Below are 22,108 nucleotides of genomic sequence, written 5' to 3' on the forward strand. Positions count from 1 at the left end.
CAGGTCTTTCAATCAGTAGTTTACAGCTTGTGCTGCTTCCTGCCAGAAATATCGGCAGTTTCTTTCGAGCAGGTGCTGCCAAGAGAAAGTCAGAAGCGTCTAAAGGGAGCTTGCCTACTAATCTCAGATCACAATCTGTGTTTAAGAAAAGACCGACCCATAACATTTCGAGGCTGGACAAAAGCCTCTGCACCTCGGATACTGGAAACTTCCTGAAGTGTCCTCGCCGCAGCTGTGGTCGAGCAGTTCTAGGCGCTTCAGTCCGGAACCACGCGGCTGCTACGGTCGCAGTTTCGAATCCTGCCTCGGGCATGGATGTGTGTGATATCCTTGGGTTAGTTAAGTTTAAGTAGCTCTAAGTCTGGGGAACTGATGACCTGAGATGTTTAGTGCGTAGAACCATTTGAAGCGTCCTCAATAGTGAAGTGCTTGAGTGTGGCCTTCAAGGATATGTTACCACATGAACTGTTTCAAGCAAATGTTGCCGGCCGGAGTGGCCGTGCGGTTCTAGGCGCTACAGTCTGGAACCGAGCGACCGCTACGGTCCCAGGTTCGAATCCTGCCTCGGGCATGGATGTGTGTGATGTCCTTAGGTTAGTTAGGTTTAAGTAGTTCTAAGTTCTAGGGGACTAATGATCATAGCAGTTGAGTCCCATAGTGTTCAGAGCCATTTGAACCATTTGAACCTGCCTCGGGCATGGATGTGTGTGATGTCCTTAGGTGAGTTAGGTTTAATTAGTTCTAAGTTCTAGGCGACTGATGACCTCAGAAGTTAAGTCGCATAGTGCTCAGAACCATCAAGCAAATGTTTTGTTTGTTGTCAAATAATACCTCATTGATGACTACTACGAAGTTTTACAGATGAAAAAAATCAATATCTGAGAGAGCAAATATGCATCTACGAGGGGGGACCCAAAATAAACCGGACTCCGAGGGCGCTGCCACTCGCAGACGTAGTGCAGGGTTCTCACGCTAGATACTGTTAGTAGAGACCTTCATGAAACAGCTGTGCAGACGGCGTCAGTGTAGAGCCCAACGTGTGGTATTGTGTTTCTCTGACTGTTGGCGGGTTACCTCTGCGAAGTCGTTGTGGCATCTTTAAAACAACAAAGAGTGTGTGTGAAATTTTGTATACTGCTTTAAAAAACTGCAACGGAGACACACCAAATGCTTCAGGAAGCTTTCCAGAAGGACGCTATGAGCCGCACACAGGTTTTCGAGTGATTTGGGCGCTTTAAACGTGGTGAGATGTGTGTTGAAGACCAAGCTCGTTCTGGACGCCCTTCAACATCGCGAAATGAGGAGAACATTGGAAAGGTCCGCCAAAAGATCAACGAGGATCGTCGCCAAACGATCGACCAAATTTAAGCAGAGACAGGAATCAGTTGGAGTTCGTGCCAGCGGATTTTGAGTCAGGATTTGCACATGAGATGTGTTGCTGCTAAATTTGTTCCGCGCCTTCTCACACAGGAGAAAAAACCATCCGTATGATTGTGTGTGTCAGAACTTGAAAACAGAGACTGCACGTGATCCAAACTTCTTGATCAAAGTCATTACAGGAGATGGGAGTTGGTGTTACGGGTATGACCCAGAAAGCAAGCAAGCGACAAGCCAGTGGAGGAATCCCAACTCTCCCAGACCAAAAAAACCAAGGCAAGTGAGGTCAAATGTGAAGACGATGATCATGGTCTTTTTTTATGTTCGTGGAATTGTGCGTCGGGAATTCGTACCCCCTGGCCAAACTGTTAACCAGCGCTTTTACTTGGATGTTTAAGACGTCTGCAAGAGGATGTGAGGAGGAAACGCCCAGAACTTAGGCAATCAGGTGACTGGTTTCTGCATCACGACAAAGTGCATCGCGTGTGATGGAGAGTATTTTGAAGGTGACTGAAGGAATTTTGTAAAAAGGTACATCAATAAATTTTTTATGACAACAATCCGGTTTCTTTTGGGTTCCCCCTGGTGTGCCCGGGTTTTTGCGGTTCAAGTCGGGATGCTGCCGTTGCGAGGAGTGTTGTGACTCACCTCTCCGGTGGGGGTGAGGGTCTCGCCGACGGGCACGGCGCGCGCGCCGTCCGGCGGCAGGGCTGCGACGGCGGCGACGGCCGGGCCCGGCCCGGGGTCGGGGAAGGCCCGCACGGGCTCGCGCACTAGACAAGCGCCCGAGAGGCCGGCGCGCCGCGACAGCTCGCCCACGCCCTCGATGCAGCGCACGGCGCGGCCCTCCTCGCTCAGCAGCTCGAAGTAGCCGGGGTAGGTCTCCGGGATGGCCAGCCGTGGCCCCACAGCCGCCATGCGGCCTCCCTCCTGCAAACAGTGAAACACACATCTCACTGCCTCAACTTTCCCAAGCTAAACACAACAACTATTCTAGCAGCTTTCCTTACGACATCTGGGGAGTCGATAGTTGACTAAATAGGCAACCACTAAACGGAAGTGGATCCGACAGTGTCAGTAAAGGTCCTCATTACTTCATTCAGATGTGCGTCCGCGCTGATAAGCCGAAAAGCTATGGCCACTGCCCACAGCGAGATTAAATTCTGCCTTGTGTGCTCAGGTATTAACACTGCAAAGAAAGTATGACTTCATAAGTAATAGAACCCAGTACGTTGTCCTCGATGGTGAGTGTTCAACAGAGTTGAGGGTATAATCAGGAGTGCCCCAAGGAAGTGTGGTAGCCCCGCTGTTGTTTTCTATCTACATAAATGATCTTTTGGATAGGGTGGATAGCAATGTGCGGCTGTTTGCTGATGATGCTGTGGTGTACGGGAAGGTGTCGTCGTTGAATGACTGTAGGAGGATACAAGATGACTTAGACAGGATTTGTGATTGGTGTAAAGAATGGCAGCTAAGTCTAAATATAGATAAATGTAAATTAATGCAGATGAATAGGAAAAAGAATCCTGTAATGATTCAATACTCCATTAGTAGTGTAGCGCTTGACACAGTGACGTCGATTAAATATTTGGGAGTAACATTGCAGAGCATTATGAAGTGGGACAAGCATGTAATGGCAGTTGTGAGGAAGACGGACAGTCGTCTTCGGTTCATTCGTACAATTTTGGGAAGATGTGGTTCATCTGTAAAGGAAACCGCTTAGAAAACACTAATACGACCTATTCTCGAGTACTGCTCGAGCGTTTGGAATCCCTATCAGGTCGGATTGAGGGAGAACATAGAAGCAATTCAGAGGCGGGCGGCTAGATTTGTTACTGGTAGGTTTGATCATCATGCGAGTGTTACGGAAATGCTTCAGAAACTCGGGTGGGTGTCTTTAGAGGTAAGGAGGCGTTCTTTTCGTGAATCGCTACTGAGGAAATTTAGAAAACCAGCATTTGAGGCTGACTGCAGTACAATTTTACTGCCACCAACTTACATTTCGCGGAAAGACCACAAAGATCTCTCTTATCTTGAGAGATTAAGGCTCGTACAGAGACATGTAGGCAGTCATTATTCCCTCGTTCTGTTTGGGAGTGGAACTGAGAGAGATGCTAGTTGAGGTACGAGGTACCCTCCGCCACGCACCGTATGGTGAACTGAGGAGTATGTATGTAGATGTATATGTAGGTGTAGAAGTGGAGAAGACATAAATCGGGAACTATTATAATGACGATATGGCTTCAAATGGGGAAATCTACTGACGTGAGTGATTTTGATAAAGTTCAGATTGTAATGGTCCAGCATTTTGGAAAGATAATCTCGGAAATTTCGAAGCTAGGTGGCTCTCCGTGAGTTATTTTAGTAAGCATCTACAGAAATTGGTGAACCAGGAGCAGGCGACAGGCTATTGGATGTCCACACTTCATCACAGAACGAGGTCAGAGTTTTGTCCACACTACAAAGTACGGCAGGCGGCGATCTGTGGCAGATCTGATGACAGAGCACAATTCCGGTGGAGACTCATGTTTCGGAGTACACAGCTGAGCACACATTATTGAACATCTACATCTACATATATACTCCGCTAGCCACCAAGCGGTGTATGGCGGAGGGCAAAATTCACCCCAAAGTCATATATTCCCCCCCCCCCCCCCCCTCACTCTCTCTGTTCCAATCGCGCATCGCGCGAGGGAAAACGACTGTCTGAACGACGCAGTGCGAGCTCTTATTTCCCTTATCTTTGAACGATGATCATTACGTGATTTGAAAGTTGGTGGTAATAATATATGCTCTACATCCTCGGCGAAGATTGGATTTTGGAATTTAGTGAGCAGCCCTTTCCGTTTAGCGGGTCGTATATCTGCAAGTGTGTCCCACTTCAAACTGTCTATGAGATTTGTAACGCTCTCTCGATGGCTAAATGTACCAGTCACGAATCTTGCTTCTCTTCTTTGGAGCTTCTCAATCTCTTGAATCAGACACAACTGGTAAGGGTCCTCTCCCATGGAGACGATCGTAGAGATGCTGGATGTAGTCCTGTGGAACGGCTTGCCATGCCATTTCCACCTGGCGCCTCAGTTGGACCAGCGTTCGTGCTGGACGTGCAGACCGCGTGAGACGACGCTTCATCCAGTCCCAAACATGCTCAATGGAGGACATATCCGGAGATCTTGCTGGCCAGGGTAGTTGACTTACACCTTCTAGAGCACGTTGGGTGGCACGGGATAATTGCGGACGTGCATTGTCCTGTTGGAACAGCAAGTTCCCTTGCCGGTCTAGGAATGGTAGAACGATGGGTTCGATGACGGTTTGGATGTACCGTGCACTATTCAGTGTCCCCTCGACGATCACCAGAGGTGTACGGCCAGTGTAGGAGATCGCTGCCCACACCATGATGCCGGGTGTTGGCCCTGTGTGCCTCGGTCGTATGCAGTCCTGATTGTGGCGCTCACCTGCACGGCGCAAAACACGCATACGACCATCATTGGCACCAAGGCAGAAGCGATTCTCATCGCTGAAGACGACACGTCTCCATTCGTCCCTCCATTCACGCCTGTCGCGACACCACTGGAGGCGGGCTGCACGATGTTGGGGCGTGAGCGGAAGACGGCCTAACGGTGAGCGAGACCGTAGCCTAGTTTCATGGAGACGGTTGCGAATGGTCCTCGCCGATACCCCAGGAACAACAGTGTCCATAATTTGCTGGGAAGTGGCAGTGCGGTCCCCTACAGCACTGCGTAGGATCCTACGGTCTTGGCGTGCATCCGTGCGTCGCTGCGGTCCGGTCCCAGGTCGACGGGCACGTGCACCTTCCGCCGACCACTGGCGACAAGATCGATGTACTGTGGAGACCTCACGCCCCACGTGTTGAGCAATTCGGCGGTACGTCCACCCGGCCTCCCGCATGCCCACTATACGCCCTCGCTCAAAATCCGTCAACTGCACATACGGTTCACGTCCACGCTGTCGCGGCATGCTACCAGTGTTAAAGACTGCGATGGAGCTCCGTATGCCACGGCAAACTGGCTGACACTGACGGCGGCGGTGCACAAATGCTGCGCAGCTAGCGCCATTCGACGGCCAACACCGCGGTTCCTGGTGTGTCCGCTGTGCCGTGCGTGTGATCATTGCTTGTACAGCCCTCTCGCAGTGTTCGGAGCAAGTATGGTGGGTCTGACACACCGGTGTCAATGTGTTCTTTTTTCCATTTCCAGGAGTGTATGTTAGTAGTCGAAGGCACCACAAGAGCTATGTACTAGATGCACAATGTTGTGGGTCACAGACATCACTGTCCGCTTGTTGTCTTCTCCCATGGGCATGGCGAATTCCAGCAGAGAACTGTCAGCGTCATAAGACCAGAATCAGGCTACGTGCTTTGAGGAACGTCGTACTAACTCACGCTGGTGTCTTGACCATCCACTTCGCTTGATCTAAACCCGATGGAACTCATCTGTGATGTTATCGGGTGCCAGATCCACGCCCACAAACTACCGGCTCATAATAAAAGGGAACTGCGCGGCCAGTGGGTCGACATGTGATACCACATATCTTCCAAAGTCTATGAAGGACTCGTCGAATCCATTCCGCGCAGAATCGCTGCTGTACTGCATTTCAAAGTGGACCAGCACATTGTTCAGCGTGTGGTGGACGTGTTTTGGCGTCTTATTTCTATTACTGCGTACAGTTTCAGCGACTGAATACAAAGATGAATTGTGCAGCATATCTGCATTTAGACTGTTTTGTGGAGTATAGTAAGTTTCAGCCAGGGAGACTTGCTGATGCAGTCCTCCTTGAACGTTAGTGTCCAGTCGAGGGAGACACCCAGGGAAGAGGTTACGAGAAACTTTGATCCCCAAAAAATGGTAAGTGAAATTTGCTAAGTGCCTTTCTTGTATGGTGCTAGAACCCTGCGACCGATTCGTTTGGATGAATTTTCCGTTTGCAATTGTACTCATTTAATCTGTTAAAGTAACTTGAGAACGCACTCTCACAATATTTGGTATCTTTGTTCTAGCATATCAATACGAGGCCACGCGTACCTGCATTTTCTGAGTTAGTTGCATATGAGCCGTGGCGCTCGTTACTGGCGCGCCAGTCTATTGAATGTCCATTATCGATCATTCGATGTTTCTTATCTTTGCTTGCCTTGTTGTTTCCGCATTCGCGGGGCTAGTGGCTACCTGCTGAGAGGCCGCGAGGTACGACGTGGGAAGCAACCACGTATATGTGGAGTTGGTTGTACGCGGTCTGCTGGTTCAGGATGGAGAATATGTGCTGGCTGGCTGCCTGTCTGCTCTCCTCATTTAGCTCGCGGTGCCTTGCGACCGCCTAGCTTGGGTTGCTGCCTGGTGTATCCTACACGAGCCATACCGGACGTCCAGCAGAAGTTAAGCAGCCTTGTGTTTCTTTTAAAAAATGGTTCAAATGGCTCTGAGCACTATGGAACTTAACATCTATGGTCATCAGTCCCCTAGAACTTAGAATTACTCAAACCTAACTAACCTAAGGACATCACACAACACCCAGTCATCACGAGGCAGAGAAGTTTCTTTTAAAGAAATGGAACAAATGTATAAGACTTTTGTAGCCAATTTTGGCGGCCTCTTAATTGTGGCCTTAGCGTTTACACTGTCTTTCGGGAGAGCTAATTCTTTTAAGTTTAAATAGTTGGCGTTCCCTGTCCTTTATAATTTTTTGGGGGTTTTATTTGAATTTTCTCTTTGGGGTTCCTTCGTTGTGCTTGGTTAAATGTTTACTTGTATAGTGGGAAGTGACTCCTGGTTAAAACTCGGAGAAGGTGTTTGATGTTACTGCCGCCTCCGGCATTCGTCTTTTCAATTAAGTGTTGTCATCTCTTCGAGCGACCTGGCGTCACTCCTCGTTAATTAATGCTGGTTTATGTGTACTTAATTTTGAATTGGCCATTTGAATTAATATTTTGGAACGCATTACAGCACTAAGGCAACCTCATTGCATACCACTTTGTGCCCCGGTCTAGTACGTTAATTTTCAGTGGCACGAGTTAGCTCCACTACCGGTTTTACTGATGTGCTCCCTTCAAAATCTTATCTTGTATAAGTTTGCCTCATGTGTGTCTGGGAACACAGAGATGAGCTTTAGTGTGACTTCAATGCTAGTCAGTTAATGGAATCTTCATTTTGGCTTGGCTTCCACTGAAGAGTTTGAGTGGAGCGTAGTGTATTTTTTTTATTATTCATTTAATTACTTTAAGTTTGTTTATTTAATGGGGAGCGAGACATTTAAAAACTGTTGGTATTAACTCCCCTAGTTGCTGGGTGTTGCTAATTCGTTCCAAATGGCCTACTACTTATTCAGTGGCAAGGCTGTTGATTAGTTGGTTACTGTGAGTACAAATTCACGCTATTTATGTGTTGCCGAAATTGTTAAAGTGTCTGTGTTGTGATTCAGTCACTAGCTACGTGTTTGAACTAAAAAGATATAAACCTTACATTGCCTCCTTAAAATTTGTTGCCAGCAGAAACCCTTAAGAGAAATAAGTTTTGTCACTGCTTATGTTAAGCAATACTGGGAGCAATATTTCATGTAGTTAAATTTTATCTTAAAATGTGTATTCCTCTAATGTAATAAACGGGTGATAAAAGAAAAAAACAAAAGGGTCTGGTCCTTCCTATTGTGTCCGGTTTGTAACACGTATCAGCATATATGTTATAAAGATGTAAATTTATTAGAAAGGGGACTAAGACGGATTTCTGAAGCAGACCATTGTTCTAGGTTCTCCTTCAACTAGCCATCCATTCATACATTCCATTAGCGAATAAGTTGTTGTGTATAATTTCCGGTTTGTGACATGAAATGACGTCAACAAACTACAAACTTGAGCATCACGCCTTCATTCCAAAATATATCGTAAGCTGTAATCACATCCAAGAATAATAATTTAACTTTCTGGAATTTTTTACAAAATTAAGTATAGCCTTGTACGGAAGTAAAACGTATACGACAGACAGAAACAGACAAGAAGAGAACAGTAGCTTTCGAAATGTTGTGCTACGGCAGATTGTTTAGGATTATATGGGTAGATCGAGTAATTAATGATGTAGCCCTGGATTGGAGAGAAAAGAACTTTATGAAACAACCTGACAAGATACGTTATGAAGCATCAAGAGTAGTACTTTGGTAAACAAAGGAAGCGTAGAGGATGATGTCTGAAAAGGAACACCCAAGATTTGGCACAGTAAGCTCGTTCAAGTGGATTTACGTTGCAGTAGTTGTGCAGAGATGAAGAGGATTCCACAGAATACACTAGAGGTGAGAGGTGCATCAAGTCATCTTCGGACTGGAGTTCACAACATCAACGTAACCATAGAAACGCAAATTGTCCAAAAAAGGATTTTACAAATTCTTTGTTATGTAGCGCAGCAACTACGAATTAGCCAGCCAAAGCTTTTATTTGTACATAATCTTTTTCATGAGTGACATCTCATTCAGCGCGTTTCTACACACTAACATTTTGTGAGCCATTTTTCATCCGAGATTCTCCTACGGTGGCGAGACCAAAGCAGCTGAAGATTCCCAATTCTCTCAACAGTGTTGTCTTGGAAATTTTGTCTTACCCTAATGACTTCTTTTCTGGCATATTGCAGTCCCTGTCCCAAATGGCGTGTTTCGATGGCTCTTTACTACATTAACGTTCGTGTTTGTAACATGCCAACATTCTGCGTCATTTGTTGCAACAGTTTCTTTGTTTTTTCTGGTTTTGGTCCATACTAACACTTTTCAAGATACAGAAAGCAACGATCCTGCTACAGAAGAGATTTGTTTCAGAGCATCGAAGATGAAGAAGTGCTCAGAGCTTTTAAGATACGCATTTTGGAGCCCACGTTTAATATACCTTTTTGCTTCGAATGATCGTTCCTATCATATCCATGGATATTGACCATTCTTCCTGGGCAACCTTTATATGTGTTCCTTACCTTCCGCGATAATAACAGAAAGGAGATTGGCGAAAATTACGAGAGCTATTTGGAAAGCAAGGAACGATAGGTCGCGAAATGGAAACCACGGTGATAATCAAAACTGTTTTATTTGCAACAGTTATTTACAACTTCCAGCTACTTATCTCCAAAGTCACCGATCCGACTTAAACATTTGTCGTAGCGTTGTACCAACTTTCCAATACCCTCGTTATAGAAGGCAGCCACCAGTGCTTTCCGCCAACTCTCTACGCAGGCCTACAGCTTGATGTCTGTGCCAAAATGTTGTCATCATAGCCAGCGGTTCAGAGCAGAGATGAAACTCAGAGGGAGGCAATTACGGGCCGTGTTGTAGATTATCAAACATTTCCAGCTGTAAACGATGCTGGAACATCGTCATCGCTCCTGCAGAAAGCGGCTGAGTATTATCTTGGAAAAAAATAAAAAACGCACGACAGTTACGTAATGTTGGTTGCATAGCTTCAGGCGAAATTTCTCACCAGGCCCTCATACTTGGCCAGAGACGCTATCGTTCTAGGTATCTTTATGTGCCTCTGTGTGCTCAGAACTAAAAAGAATGACGTAACGCGATCGTCAGCCATACTAGAGACACTGCCCAACACGCCTGTGCAAAACTTCATCGGATTTTCATTGTGGTTTCCATTCGCTACCGATCGCTCTTTACTCTCCGAATAACCCTTGTAAAAATGTGGTACAAACGATGTTACGAACTGCTACGTATGTTCTCTATGCCGTTGGTGATGAGTTAACGGAAAGATAGTTATTCGAGTTATTCGACTTGGATTTCAATCTGGAGAACAATTTTACGTTGCAGTGCAGTTTTTTTAGGGCGGGAGAGACGCAGAGCGTAGTTTTAGCGTGGTACCCAGAACTGCATGGGAAGTATGATACTCCCTTAAAGGGCGGGCAGATTTCCGCGAAATACAAGCATACTGTGGCACTCTGTGACGTTTTCACCTACGAGGAGGGCTTACCCAAATCGCAACGGGAACTTTTTTCATCGTTAGTTTGCTGAATATTGATTGTAGTGAAACAAATGGGCGTCCCCGTCGGCGATAAAATATACCATCATTCTGCATCTTCAGCCTGACTAAATAAGACGTCTAAATACTTAACCATTTTTGGGATTTGCTCTGAACTCGCTCTATTGGAGAGTCATTCGCGCACCTTCTTGGAGGGAAGAAGGTAGGTGCAATGGGACCCGGACGCGTGGTGCAAGTCCGAGTCTTGTTGATTAACTGCATCATTTTAGCGCAAGTGCACGTGGTTTCACAGCGGAGAGTTGGGCTGTGTTAATAGCTGAGCTGCAGTTGTGGTCTTCAAAGTCGAGTGTAGAGTGATTTAGCCCAAGTTGATGCTATTAACAGAAAACTGTTTTACATTAGGTCAGGAAGCTAATTTCTAGTTTTGGGAGGCACGGGAGGAAGAAACGGACCTGACACGATTTCTGAATGTGCTGATAAATCGAACTGTTTCCTTGATAACTAGGTGTTGGTTTTTGGTACGACTTTTAAGGCCATCATATTTTCTACTGTCATGCTATTTTTTTTATTGCTGGAATTGTCAAAGACGTTATGTGGATATTTTCAGAACTTAGAAATCATTTGTATGCTACTGGATTTTGCTGCAGGGGAGTAATCTTGTGTCAGAGTTGCGACCTCTGATACTTGCCTCGTGGTTTAAAGCGACACGCGACCTCGTTGCATTAATATAACAGCGCAGGAAGTTGATCCAGTTTGCGACGATTAGCAGTTGCTCCGCGAATCAGTGGTGCAACTACGTCACATAGCGGCATCGCGTGCATTGCCAAGTCCTGGACTGCGGCAAGGACTCGTTTCAGCGTTATGAAGAGGAGACACGGAGTGACATAAAACGTGAATTTTATCCCAGTGTTTGACTCATTTAACAAAAAGAAGTTTGTCTCGATATGTGTTCCTTCCACACCAAACATAACAAAAAATCTATACTCCATTTCCATTCACCCGGCACGTGCCTGGAACCTCTGGATCCTCCTGGTGCACGATACCTTACACAGTCTTGGCACACTATAGAGGTTCACCGTCTCGATGGGAATATTTTGCCGACTGACAGTCATCACCTCGTGACAAAGCATACAGCTGTAGAACATCAAGATACTTGACACAATTATAATTTTTCGCTTAAAGAAAACAATAGGTATTACATCATCATTAAAAAATACCACATATTCACTTTACGATTACCACATATCATTTTCATCACAACACGCAGATTGTCTGTGCACCAGACGAGAGCGTTGTATTTGTTTACTCTAGACCGGTATATATCTATCGCAGCGTAGCATTTCTCCTATGTTCAGGGCTAAGAGTCTCAGCAATCGGGCGTTTGTACTGTGATAAGCGGAGAACTGCCCGAAGTAAATTACGTGAGGTTGGGAAGGCTACAGCATGTCCCATTTCAAACTGCTACCGGTTCTTCAAAATGTCTTCCGCTTTCTTCTACACACGCATAAACACATCGAATCATAGGCTGTTGCATCGTGTAAGATATCTCCGAGCAGTGTCGAATTGTTTCGCAAACGTCTATGACAGGTTTCCAAAGTGTCTGTACTTTAGCAATACATTTGTACAGTGCGCTAGAGTCCAAACAGTATAGACCAGATTGTTCCTTCCAATCACTGGGGCACACTCTAATAATTGTAGAGAAAAATATTCTCAAGAAAGGTAGAGCAGCATCTTTAACACGTGCAGGGAGAATTTACAGTACTACCAGACAGTCTGTTATAACTTAAACCCACTCATTAATAGTAAACTGGTGCTGATGTGGTGTTTGAATTGAACTATAATGGCTTTAAACTCACCGTAAATATTGTGTAACTGTATGAGTGTCTAGGAACAATCGAAACTATTTAATTACTTGTTATGAGTTCCTGAACTTAGAAGTTTGTAAAATTCTATTTCATTAATAACTCAAAAGGATAGGTTTTTCAAACAGAGGAAGGGCACTTTTTTTTCAAGGTTTGGTCGTTTTTTGTAACATTTGGCTATGCCTTCCAGATACTTCTCTTCATAGTGGCCGCTCCTACTTAGAAATATACCACGAGGTTGTACCAACTTTGCAATACCCTCGTCATAGAAGGCAGCCGCCTGTGCTTTCCACCAATTCCCTACACTGTTCTGCAGCTCATTGTCTGTGCCAAAACATTGTCCTCATAGGTGAGAAAAGAGATGAAAACACAGGGGCCGGCCGCGGTGGTCTCGCGGTTCTAGGCGCGCAGTCCGGAACCGTGTGACTGCTACGGTCGCAGGTACGAATCCTGCCTCGGGCATGGATGTGTGTGATACCCTTAGGTTAGTTAGGTTTAAGTAGTTCTAAGTTCTAGGGGACTGACGACCACAGCAGTTGAGTCCTATAGTGCTCAGAGCCATTTCAAAACACAGGGAGCCTATGGTGGATGATGAAACACTTTCCAGTGAAAACGCTACCGGAGGGCCATTGTTGCAGCTGCAGCGTACTGCGGAGGTTTGCTATGAAGATGGACGATGCCTGATGACAATATTCCTCTTCGCTTGTTCTGAATTGGCCTTCGTAGACGATTTTCTCGAATTGCTGAACCACTCGCTGATCAAGATATCTGCTGATATTCGATTCCTCCCCTGCCCGTCTGCATCTTGAACGCTTGTGCGTCCTGCTTTAAAGTTCCTGCACATTGCTGCGTTTAGCTGTCACTCACGACAGTTATGTTATGAGGAATGCGTGAAATCTGGCTAAATCCCTCAGCATGCCGAAATCGAATGACACATTTGACGGAGGACACTGCTGATCTAGGCATCTGGACGAGCTCACTGCGCTCAGAACTGAAAAGAGTGACGGGACGCTATCGACCGGCATACCGGAGGCACTGTGCAATCCTTCTGCGCAATCGAATTTTTACTGTGCTTTTAATTTCGCGAACGGTCGGACCTTTCTTTTTTTTTTAAAAAAAAGCATTTATTTGTTTTTGTGTGAGCAACCGAAGTTTAGTAAAAGTAGGTCTCACATACCCCTTATACAACGTTAGTGTGCTTTGTTGTCATCTTTCTTGTGAAAGTCATAAGGCAGGGGCGCGTTAACAACTAATTTCTGACAATGGATCAGACGCGAGGTTTGCCGTTTTCTCAATATTCGCGTCGGCAAGCAAGAACTGGTTTGTATTGCAACTGTCGGGAGAGTAGAGAGGTTCCAGACCAGGCCACATGTCACGAGAATCTGTCTTCAGTGCCGCAGAGTAGCAGGCAAGTGAAGTTCAAAGGCGAGAGTAGACAGGAGGAAGATTAGCAGGTAGCCGTTAGGAAGGAATTAGGCGCGTTGTCGCTGGGAATATTAATACTAGCAGGATGAGGAAATATTGCCCTCTACATGATCTTATCTGGCGTCTGCTACTATGACTGTATATAATGGGTAACGAATTTTAACGAAATTTCGAGCATTGAAGACAGACTTTCTGTCATGGCAGTGGGTAAAGTGCTGCCAATGACTGGAAAAGTCGTCATCCTTGTTGCCTAGAATGTGTCGCCAGCATTTCTAGATTCCCCATCTACCTGATGCCTCTCATTATAGAGCCAAGTAGACGTTCTATCACTTTCACAGTGGTGTCAAGGACAACGATTCCAGGACAGCTGCTGTAAAATCCATGTGCAGACTATCTTTGCATTCCTGCAGCAAATGTGTTTCCCATATTCAAGATGTTAAGCCACTTGTCTCCTACCGACAACGTCCCTAGGCGGCTGTCATTTAGTTGCTGGAGCCTCCGTTTCGTCCTGGCTTAAAGAGGCCATTTCCCATGCGTTGCTGAGTCGGAATCCACTGTCCTGCTTCCCTGGAGCGTTCACATCGCGCGTTTCTACACACTTTCATAACACAGTCCGAGTAAATTGTAGGCCGAGTGAATAACTTCGTACTTTTGTATTCATTCTAGGTCTCTGGGAACTATACTGATGAGAAGACAGCTGGGTTGCAAGAGCAACTTACACGGTTCGTCAACGTTGCAGATTGCGAAGACGATGTAGGAGACACATCACATCTGCGAAGGCCCACATCATCTTTGACCGGATGATTTACTCTTGGTTGGAGGGCTAAAGATTCTTATGCATTTCTAATATCCTGCTGATTTGTAACGATATATGGTAACTGCTGGAATATCCTGTTTCTTCGATGAACCTGTGTTGCAGAATAGCTGAGAACCTGCAGAGAAGCAAAGTCACCACAATGGTATTTCTTTAGAAAACGGACGAGGAAGATCCATTACTAATGTGTACTCAACGTCGAGGTCATTGGAGCAAAAGTTCGTAGGAGAAGTAAAAACTCTCGCGTGACTTCGAAAGTAACTATCTCCCTATTCGCCTTAAGGGTGCAGACTATAAAATAAACGACTTCTACATTTAAAAAAAAAAACTAATGAATCATTCAACGTAGATCCTCTGTGCATTATTTATTGATTCTTGGATTTAAGAAATTCATTCTTCATTAAGCTCCCCATCCGAGATGTTAAAGTTTCTCTGTGCAAAAAAAGGTGTACCCATGACGAAAGTCTTGCAATCTGAAAACTTTATTTGAAAACTGTTTTTTTTAGCCCATAGGATACTGCACACAGAGTTATAGCACTTTCTTTTTAATTTGATAAAATAATAAAATGGCGGGAGTATGAAACTAAGATGGAGTGTTGTCGTGAGTTTTTGGTAACGTTTTTTGCAGTAATTAAGGAGTAAATTAAAATAAAAAATATCCTATTACTTCTTGCAGACAAGTCTGAGGATTAATTCAATCAAATTTCAGACAGATATCTTCATTAGTGTGCCCGCAATCTATTCCGTTTGCTTGAAACACACTGACGGAATTGATTGCAGGCACACTAATAAAAACGTCTTTCTGAAATTTGGCTGAATTATTCCTCAGTTGTATCCGCAAGGACTAACAGGATAATTTTTAACTTATTCGTTAGTTATTTCTAATTTAAAAACCGCTAAGTAGTGTCGAAAGAATGTTAATAATGTAAAGCCTGTGTTAAATGCGATACCGAGCGAGGTCTGGAGGACGGACGGGCGAAATCGGAGGTGCAAAGCACGCAGCACATCTGCAACAATACAAATAATTTGTTTTGCAGTACAAGTGTCTGGCGTTCAATATCCCTGTATTGCTAACATGCATCAGATCAGTGTTTCGTATTACAGTGAATGCATTGTAGTGAACTGTTGATATTGTAGCATATCTATGCTTTGCTATAATTCCGTTGATTCAGTTTCATTGCTTAAGAGAATATCTAAATCACTAATTTCCGGTGTGTTTTCGTTACTCATTTTCTATCACACTGCCAAAAAGTCGGACACAGTATAAATCGAGATTGAAAGAAACAGCATAGTGATTTGATAACAAATCTGTACAAAACAACTTTGAACAGTAGTATCTCGGTAATCTTAATGAAACAGCTATAATTAATGTATCATAATTATTGTGTTGTCGACCTAAGTACTGTGTTAATGTATGTACGTACAAATACGCCGACATGAAAAGGAGAGAGAGTGAACGCAACGTTGTATTACATTTTCAACTTTCATGCAATCGGCAATGTTTTGTTGTCTCTTTGATGGCGATTACTATTATGCAGTGTATTATCTTTTGTCATTCTATGAGCACCGGCAGTTTTTTTCTGTTGATTCTGCTTTTCGAAATTTGGTGGTGAAGTTTTGGTTGTTCATTTTGCTACCACACTATTGCGAGTGCAGCGTCAGATGCGGTGTTAATGGAGTCCAGTTATAATTGGTTCGATCGGCTTTTTTTTTTTTTTTTTTTTTTTTTTTTTTTTTTTTTTTTTTTTTTTTTTTTTTTTTTACAGGGAGTACGTTGAGTACACGGGAGGATCTGTCTAAATACGTGTGTCTGGACAGCTTCACTAAAATAAAAGATACGTTGTACAGAAAATCCCAAGTTGTCTGTCTAACAATAAAACACACCTTAGCAATGCAATGTGCAGCCATTTTAAGCTGCTGAATAGATGATGCCGATTAGTTGTGTACCTCAGTATTAGTGCTCTCTACTGGCTAAAGTTTGTGTGTGTGTGTGTGTAAGTATAGAGCGCCCACAGACTATTAGCAGCACTTGTTATGTATGTAAGTGTACAGATTATTTGACGCTGATACATATTTGAAGGTTTGTTAGTGCACTCAGTCATGCTATTTCTTAGGTTTTATGTATTTTATGGGTCATACACTGAAGTGCCAAAGAAACGGGTATAGGGATGCATATTCAAATACGGAGATATGAGTACGTAAACAGCCAAATAGGCGCTGCGATCGTCAACGCCTGTATAAGACAAGAGTCAGGCACACATGTTAAATCGGTTACTGCTCCTATAATGGCAGGTTATCGAGATTTAAGTGATTTTTAACCAGGTTTAATAGTCGGCGCACGAACGATGAGACACAGTTTCGCCGTGGTAGCGATGAAGTGGGGATTTTCCCGTACGACCATTTCACGAGTGTACCGTGAATATCAGAAATCCGATAAGACATCAAATCTCCGACGTCGTCGCTGCTGCCGGAGAAAGATCCTGCAAGAACGGGACAAACGACAACTGATGAGACTCGTTCAGCGTGACAGAAGTGCAACCCTTCCGCAAATTTCTGCAGATTTCAGTGCGAGGTCATCAACAAGTGTCAGAGTGCTAACCATTTAACGAAACATCATCGATATGGGGTTTCGAAGCCAAAGGCCCACTCGTGTATTCTTGACGACTACACGTCAGCACCGATATTGGACTGTTTATGACTGAAAACATGTTGTCTGGTCGCACGGATGAATGTGTACGGGTATGGAGACAACCTCACGAAACCATGCAATCTGCATGTTAGCAGGGGACTGTTCAAGCTGATGGAGGCTCTGTAATGATGTGGATTGTGTGCAGTTAGAGTGATATGGGACTTCTGATACGTCTAGATACGACTCTGACTGGTGACACATACGTAACTATTCTGTCTTATCACCTGCATCCACTCATGTCCATTGTGCATTCCGACAGACTTGGAATGCAACACCCCACACGTCCAGAATTGCTACAGAGTGGCTCCAGGAACACTCTTCTGCGTTTAAACACTTCCACAGGCCACCAAACTCCCCAGACATGAACATTATTGAGCATATTTGGGATGCCTTGCAACGTGCTGTTCAGAAGAGATCTCCATCCCCTCGTACTCTTGTGGATTTATGGACAGCCCTACTGTAGAATACATGGTGTCAGTTCCCTCCAGCACTACTTCAGACATTAGTCGAGTCCATGCCATGTCGTGTTGCGGCACTTCTTCGTGCTCGCGGGGGCCCTACACGATATTAGGCTGGTGTACCAGTTTCTTTAGCTCTTTATAGTAGAGTTTCTGTATATTTGCCCATCAAGCTATTGAATTTATTACTGTCGGATTAGTGTTTTCTTCTGTTTTGTAAATGATCTAATGACGACTACTAGCCAAAACAGGCCATTGTGGATCATACTGTTATATGTTATGAAGACAGACATCTATTAATAAAGGATTAGTCGAGATTTCAGTGTCTTAACGGTTGCGGCATGCCACATGACTCGGTAACGAAATCAATATTTGCGCCTGACACCCTCCGTGTGGCTAGACAGAATTATTGCTTTTTGCGAAAAGAGCTTCAAGTAAGAAGTGTGCATGAGCAACAGCTGTCATTGGCAGAATTATGTACCACTTATGACCAATGACTTGTAAACGAGGGAAACTGGTGCTCCGGCAGAGGAGAGGAAACCGAGTAGCGGCTACAAACACACAAGAAGTTACCTCAGGGGCAGTCTGATATTCTTCATCGCTGATATGCGTATCCTTCTGTCTTCGTTCAAGTTCGACGACTGTCAGTACTGAACTGCACGTCAAGATACCGATGGGCTGTGCTGTCTAACAAGCTAATAACGCCGGCAAGGTGGACCAGTGCGGCCTGTTCCACCACCGTACGAGGCCCTCTTCCCGCCCAGCCTGGCTGAACGTCTGCGAAGCAGTGAAGCAGCTTTTGCTTTCTTGAAGTCAAGGTCTCCCTCAGCTGCGCAATGAATATTTTTATCATACAACTGTACTGAGTGGAACATGGAATAATAAATGCCTAATTTATTTTCTACCCAGGACAAGCGGCTCTGCGGGACACTGAGCTGCTGTTTAATTTCCTTCCTCCATGAGAACTGCAAATTAATAAAGCAGGTAAGCTGTGCCCCAACCCTATGCATCTGACAACTGCAAGTAAAACTTCAGCTGACTCGGAACCAGAAATAATTAAATTGGGTAATACACATAGTATTGAAGGATGCGTACATAATTTTTGTGTCCAAGATGGTGCTCAGGAATCGTACTTCCACAAAATTTGACGCCCAGCGTGCGGGGTAGAAAAAACAACAATGGCTACAAATGTATAGTTTTCATTTGACTCACCCTCATTCCAGGCGTTACTCCTGGCTCTGTATTCTATTACAGAAAGGAGGATTCAGGCTGACGGAACGCAAAATACGAGGGACGTTCGAAAGGTACCGAAACAAATTTTTATCGTTCAATTTCAGTGGAAAAAATTCGTAATTTGTCGTGAGACATAGTGGAATGTTCCCCTCTCAGTCCTTATAGTTTCAAGCAAATCCGATACGTAGCCTTCAAAATGGCGTCTGTAACGGAGATGCGTTCTAAGCAGAGAGCTGAAATTGTGTTTGTTTTGGTGGAGAACGAGAGAAACTCAGATATTCGTAGGCACTTGCAGGATGTCTGTGGAGACCTGACAGTGAACAAAAGTGTGGTGAGTTGTTGGGCGAGGGGTTTGTTATCATCGCAACCGACTCGCCCAAGACTGTCAGATCTCCCGCGTGCAGGCCGGCCGCATACACGTCTGTGATTCCTGCAGTGTTGGAACGTGCGGACACTCACTAAAGGTGATCGACTGATCCCAATGTGAGCGTGGGATTGATCTGTTATTCTGCGCAACGGATTAATCTGAGATGTACCCTTCTCGCTGTGGCTCCTGCAAGATGCAATTTCCACCTCTACATTACTACAGAAGTCAGACAGACGCTCCTAACGTTCTAAATACAAAAGCCTGAAAAACTTTCAGCAATAAATATCTTCTGGAGTCGTCCGCTGTAAGGAAATGACACAAAAATTCACAAAATTTCATACTTAACTAGTGGGATAACTGGGTACTGGGGTAGTGCTAGTTAGTGTAAAAAAAAAACATGAAACTAACGAAAATTATAATTTATTTTGCAAAAATTCTGAGAAATGACAATGGCACTTTTAGTTATGAATTTAACACGTTATTTCCTGGTTCTTTTCGGAATGTGAAGTTACCTCTCAAGGATAGGATTCGCTAATGAAATTTCTATACAAAGTTTAAGATTGTTATTGACTTGGCAGAATGGCTGAGAGCTGCGCCTACTCAACTTGAATAATTATCCGTTAGAATGTTGAAAGGTACGGTCGAGGCTGTCGCGTGTGAAATGCAGTGAAAGGTACTGTTGTGGAGGAAATATGGGGCTCGCAATAGCTGTAGCGCACAATACCGTAAGCTGCGATGACTGCTGTCTGCGCCGCTCGCTGCTCACAAATAAGATAACTCTCGTACGATCTGGATTGACCTTCGCCAATCAAACTCTCCCTACACCTTGATGAGGTCAAGGACTCTTATTCGCCCCAAGTCTAACGACTGGCGTGGTACACCGGTCAGATAACCAGTCCACTGTGATGCCACTCAAAAATTCGCTCGCAGGCCTTTAACTATAACTCTGTCCATTCACACCGCACATTAAGTGTGTCAGCCAACACAGTCAACATCGCTTAATCGCAAGGACTCAATATAGGGAGTCGCACTTCGGTTCGCTCTCGACAGAGGTGTTCCCAAGTGAAGTACTGAGGAGAGATTTGTTCCTCACTCCAAGAGCGACAACAGAACGGCCCCTCTCCACGCCAGATGTGAAGGGGTATATCTTTCGGTCTCTTCCATTACTCCTTCAGCTCAAGGCATCAGGAGTATCATCTGCCAATCAGCATTCCTCTTCTAAAATGGGAGAATGACATTTCGTTTAAGGTGACCAACCCGGAAATCTGTAGCATCGGCGTTTGGCGTTTGCTGTCTCGCTATGAAAAGCTCTGAAACTGTGTGCTATGGGTAAAGAATGCGTAGGCTGGTCGCTCCCACACAATGTAGTGGAATTTGCTTTTAAGCCGAAAACTGGGTCGTTCCCCCTTTTCACTCGGGCCAATGCTGTCTGCTCTACGGGCGGTCACCGGCCGACATACACTCCTGGAAACTGAAATAAGAACACCGTGAATTCATTGTCCCAGGAAGGGGAAACTTTATTAACACATTCCTGGGGTCAGATACATCACATGATCACACTGACAGAACCACAGGCACATAGACACAGGAAAAAGAGCATGCACAATGTCGGCACTAGTACAGTGTATATCCACCTTTCGCAGCAATGCAGGCTGCTATTCTTCCATGGAGACGATCGTAGAGATGCTGGATGTAGTCCTGTGGCACGGCTTGCCATGCCATTTCCACCTGGCGCCTCAGTTGGACCAGCGTTCGTGCTGGACGTGCAGACCGCGTGAGACGACGCTTCATCCAGTCCCAAACATGCTCAATGGGGGACAGATCCGGAGAACTTGCTGGCCAGGGTAGTTGACTTACACCTTCTAGAGCAAGTTGGGTGGCACGGGATACATGCGGACGTGCATTGTCCTGTTGGAACAGCAAGTTCCCTTGCCGGTCTAGGAATGGTAGAACGATGGGTTCGATGACGGTTTGGATGTACCGTGCACTATTCAGTGTCCCCTCGACGATCACCAGAGGTGTACGGCCAGTGTAGGAGATCGCTCCCCACACCATGATGCCGGGTGTTGGCCCTGTGTGCCTCGGTTGTATGCAGTCCTGATTGTGGCGCTCACCTGCACGGCGCCAAACACGGATACGACCATCATTGGCACCAAGGCAGAAGCGACTCTCATCGCTGAAGACAACACGTCTCCATTCGTCCCTCCATTCACGCCTGTCGCGACACCACTGGAAGTGGGCTGCACGATGTTGGGGCGTGAGCGGAAGACGGCCTAACGGTGTGCGGGACCGTAGCCCAGCTTCATGGAGACGGTTGCGAATGGTCCTCGCCGATACCCCAGGAGCAACAGTGTCCCTAATTTGCTGGGAAGTGGCGGTGCGGTCCCCTACGGCACTGCGTAGGATCCTACGGTCTTGGCGTGCATCCGTGCGTCGCTGCGGTCCGGTCCGAGGTCGACGGGCACGTGCACCTTCCGCCGACCACTGGCGACAACATCTATGTACTGTGGAGACCTCACGCCCCACGTGTTGAGCAATTCGGCGGTACGTCCACCCGGCCTCCCGCATGCCCACTATACGCCCTCGCTCAAAGTCCGTCAACTGCACATACAGTTCACGTCCACGCTGTCGCGGCATGCTACCAGTGTTGAAGATTGCGATGGAGCTCCGTATGCCACGGCAAACTGGCTGACACTGACGGCGGCGGTGCACAAATGCTGCGCAGCTAGCGCCATTCGACGGCCAACACCGCGGTTGCTGGTGTGTCCGCTGTGCCGTGCGTGTTTTCATTGCTTGTAAAGCCCTTTCGCAGTGTCCGGAGCAAGTATGGTGGGTCTGACACACTGGTGCTCTTTTTTTCCATTTCCGGGAGTGTAGATAGGCTGAGTCGTCCTCTGAAGGGACCGGCCCCCTTGCGTGCG

At 45.6% G+C, this 22,108-nt stretch overlaps 1 protein-coding gene across 3 annotated transcripts in view; it reads right to left on the reverse strand.

Annotated features, from left to right (window-relative positions):
• The window catches only part of LOC126272309 (uncharacterized), a 1,180,107-nt gene that overhangs the window by 26,919 nt on the left and 1,131,080 nt on the right, over positions 1-22,108 (reverse strand). For all 3 annotated transcript variants that reach the window (XM_049975085.1, XM_049975083.1, XM_049975084.1), the window contains one exon: positions 2,026-2,307. In XM_049975085.1, coding sequence (XP_049831042.1) covers positions 2,026-2,307 — 282 coding nt within the window. The remainder of the gene's footprint in view (positions 1-2,025; positions 2,308-22,108) is intronic.

This window comes from Schistocerca gregaria, chromosome 5 (genome assembly GCF_023897955.1).
Source record: "Schistocerca gregaria isolate iqSchGreg1 chromosome 5, iqSchGreg1.2, whole genome shotgun sequence".
NCBI lineage: Eukaryota > Metazoa > Arthropoda > Insecta > Orthoptera > Acrididae > Schistocerca > Schistocerca gregaria.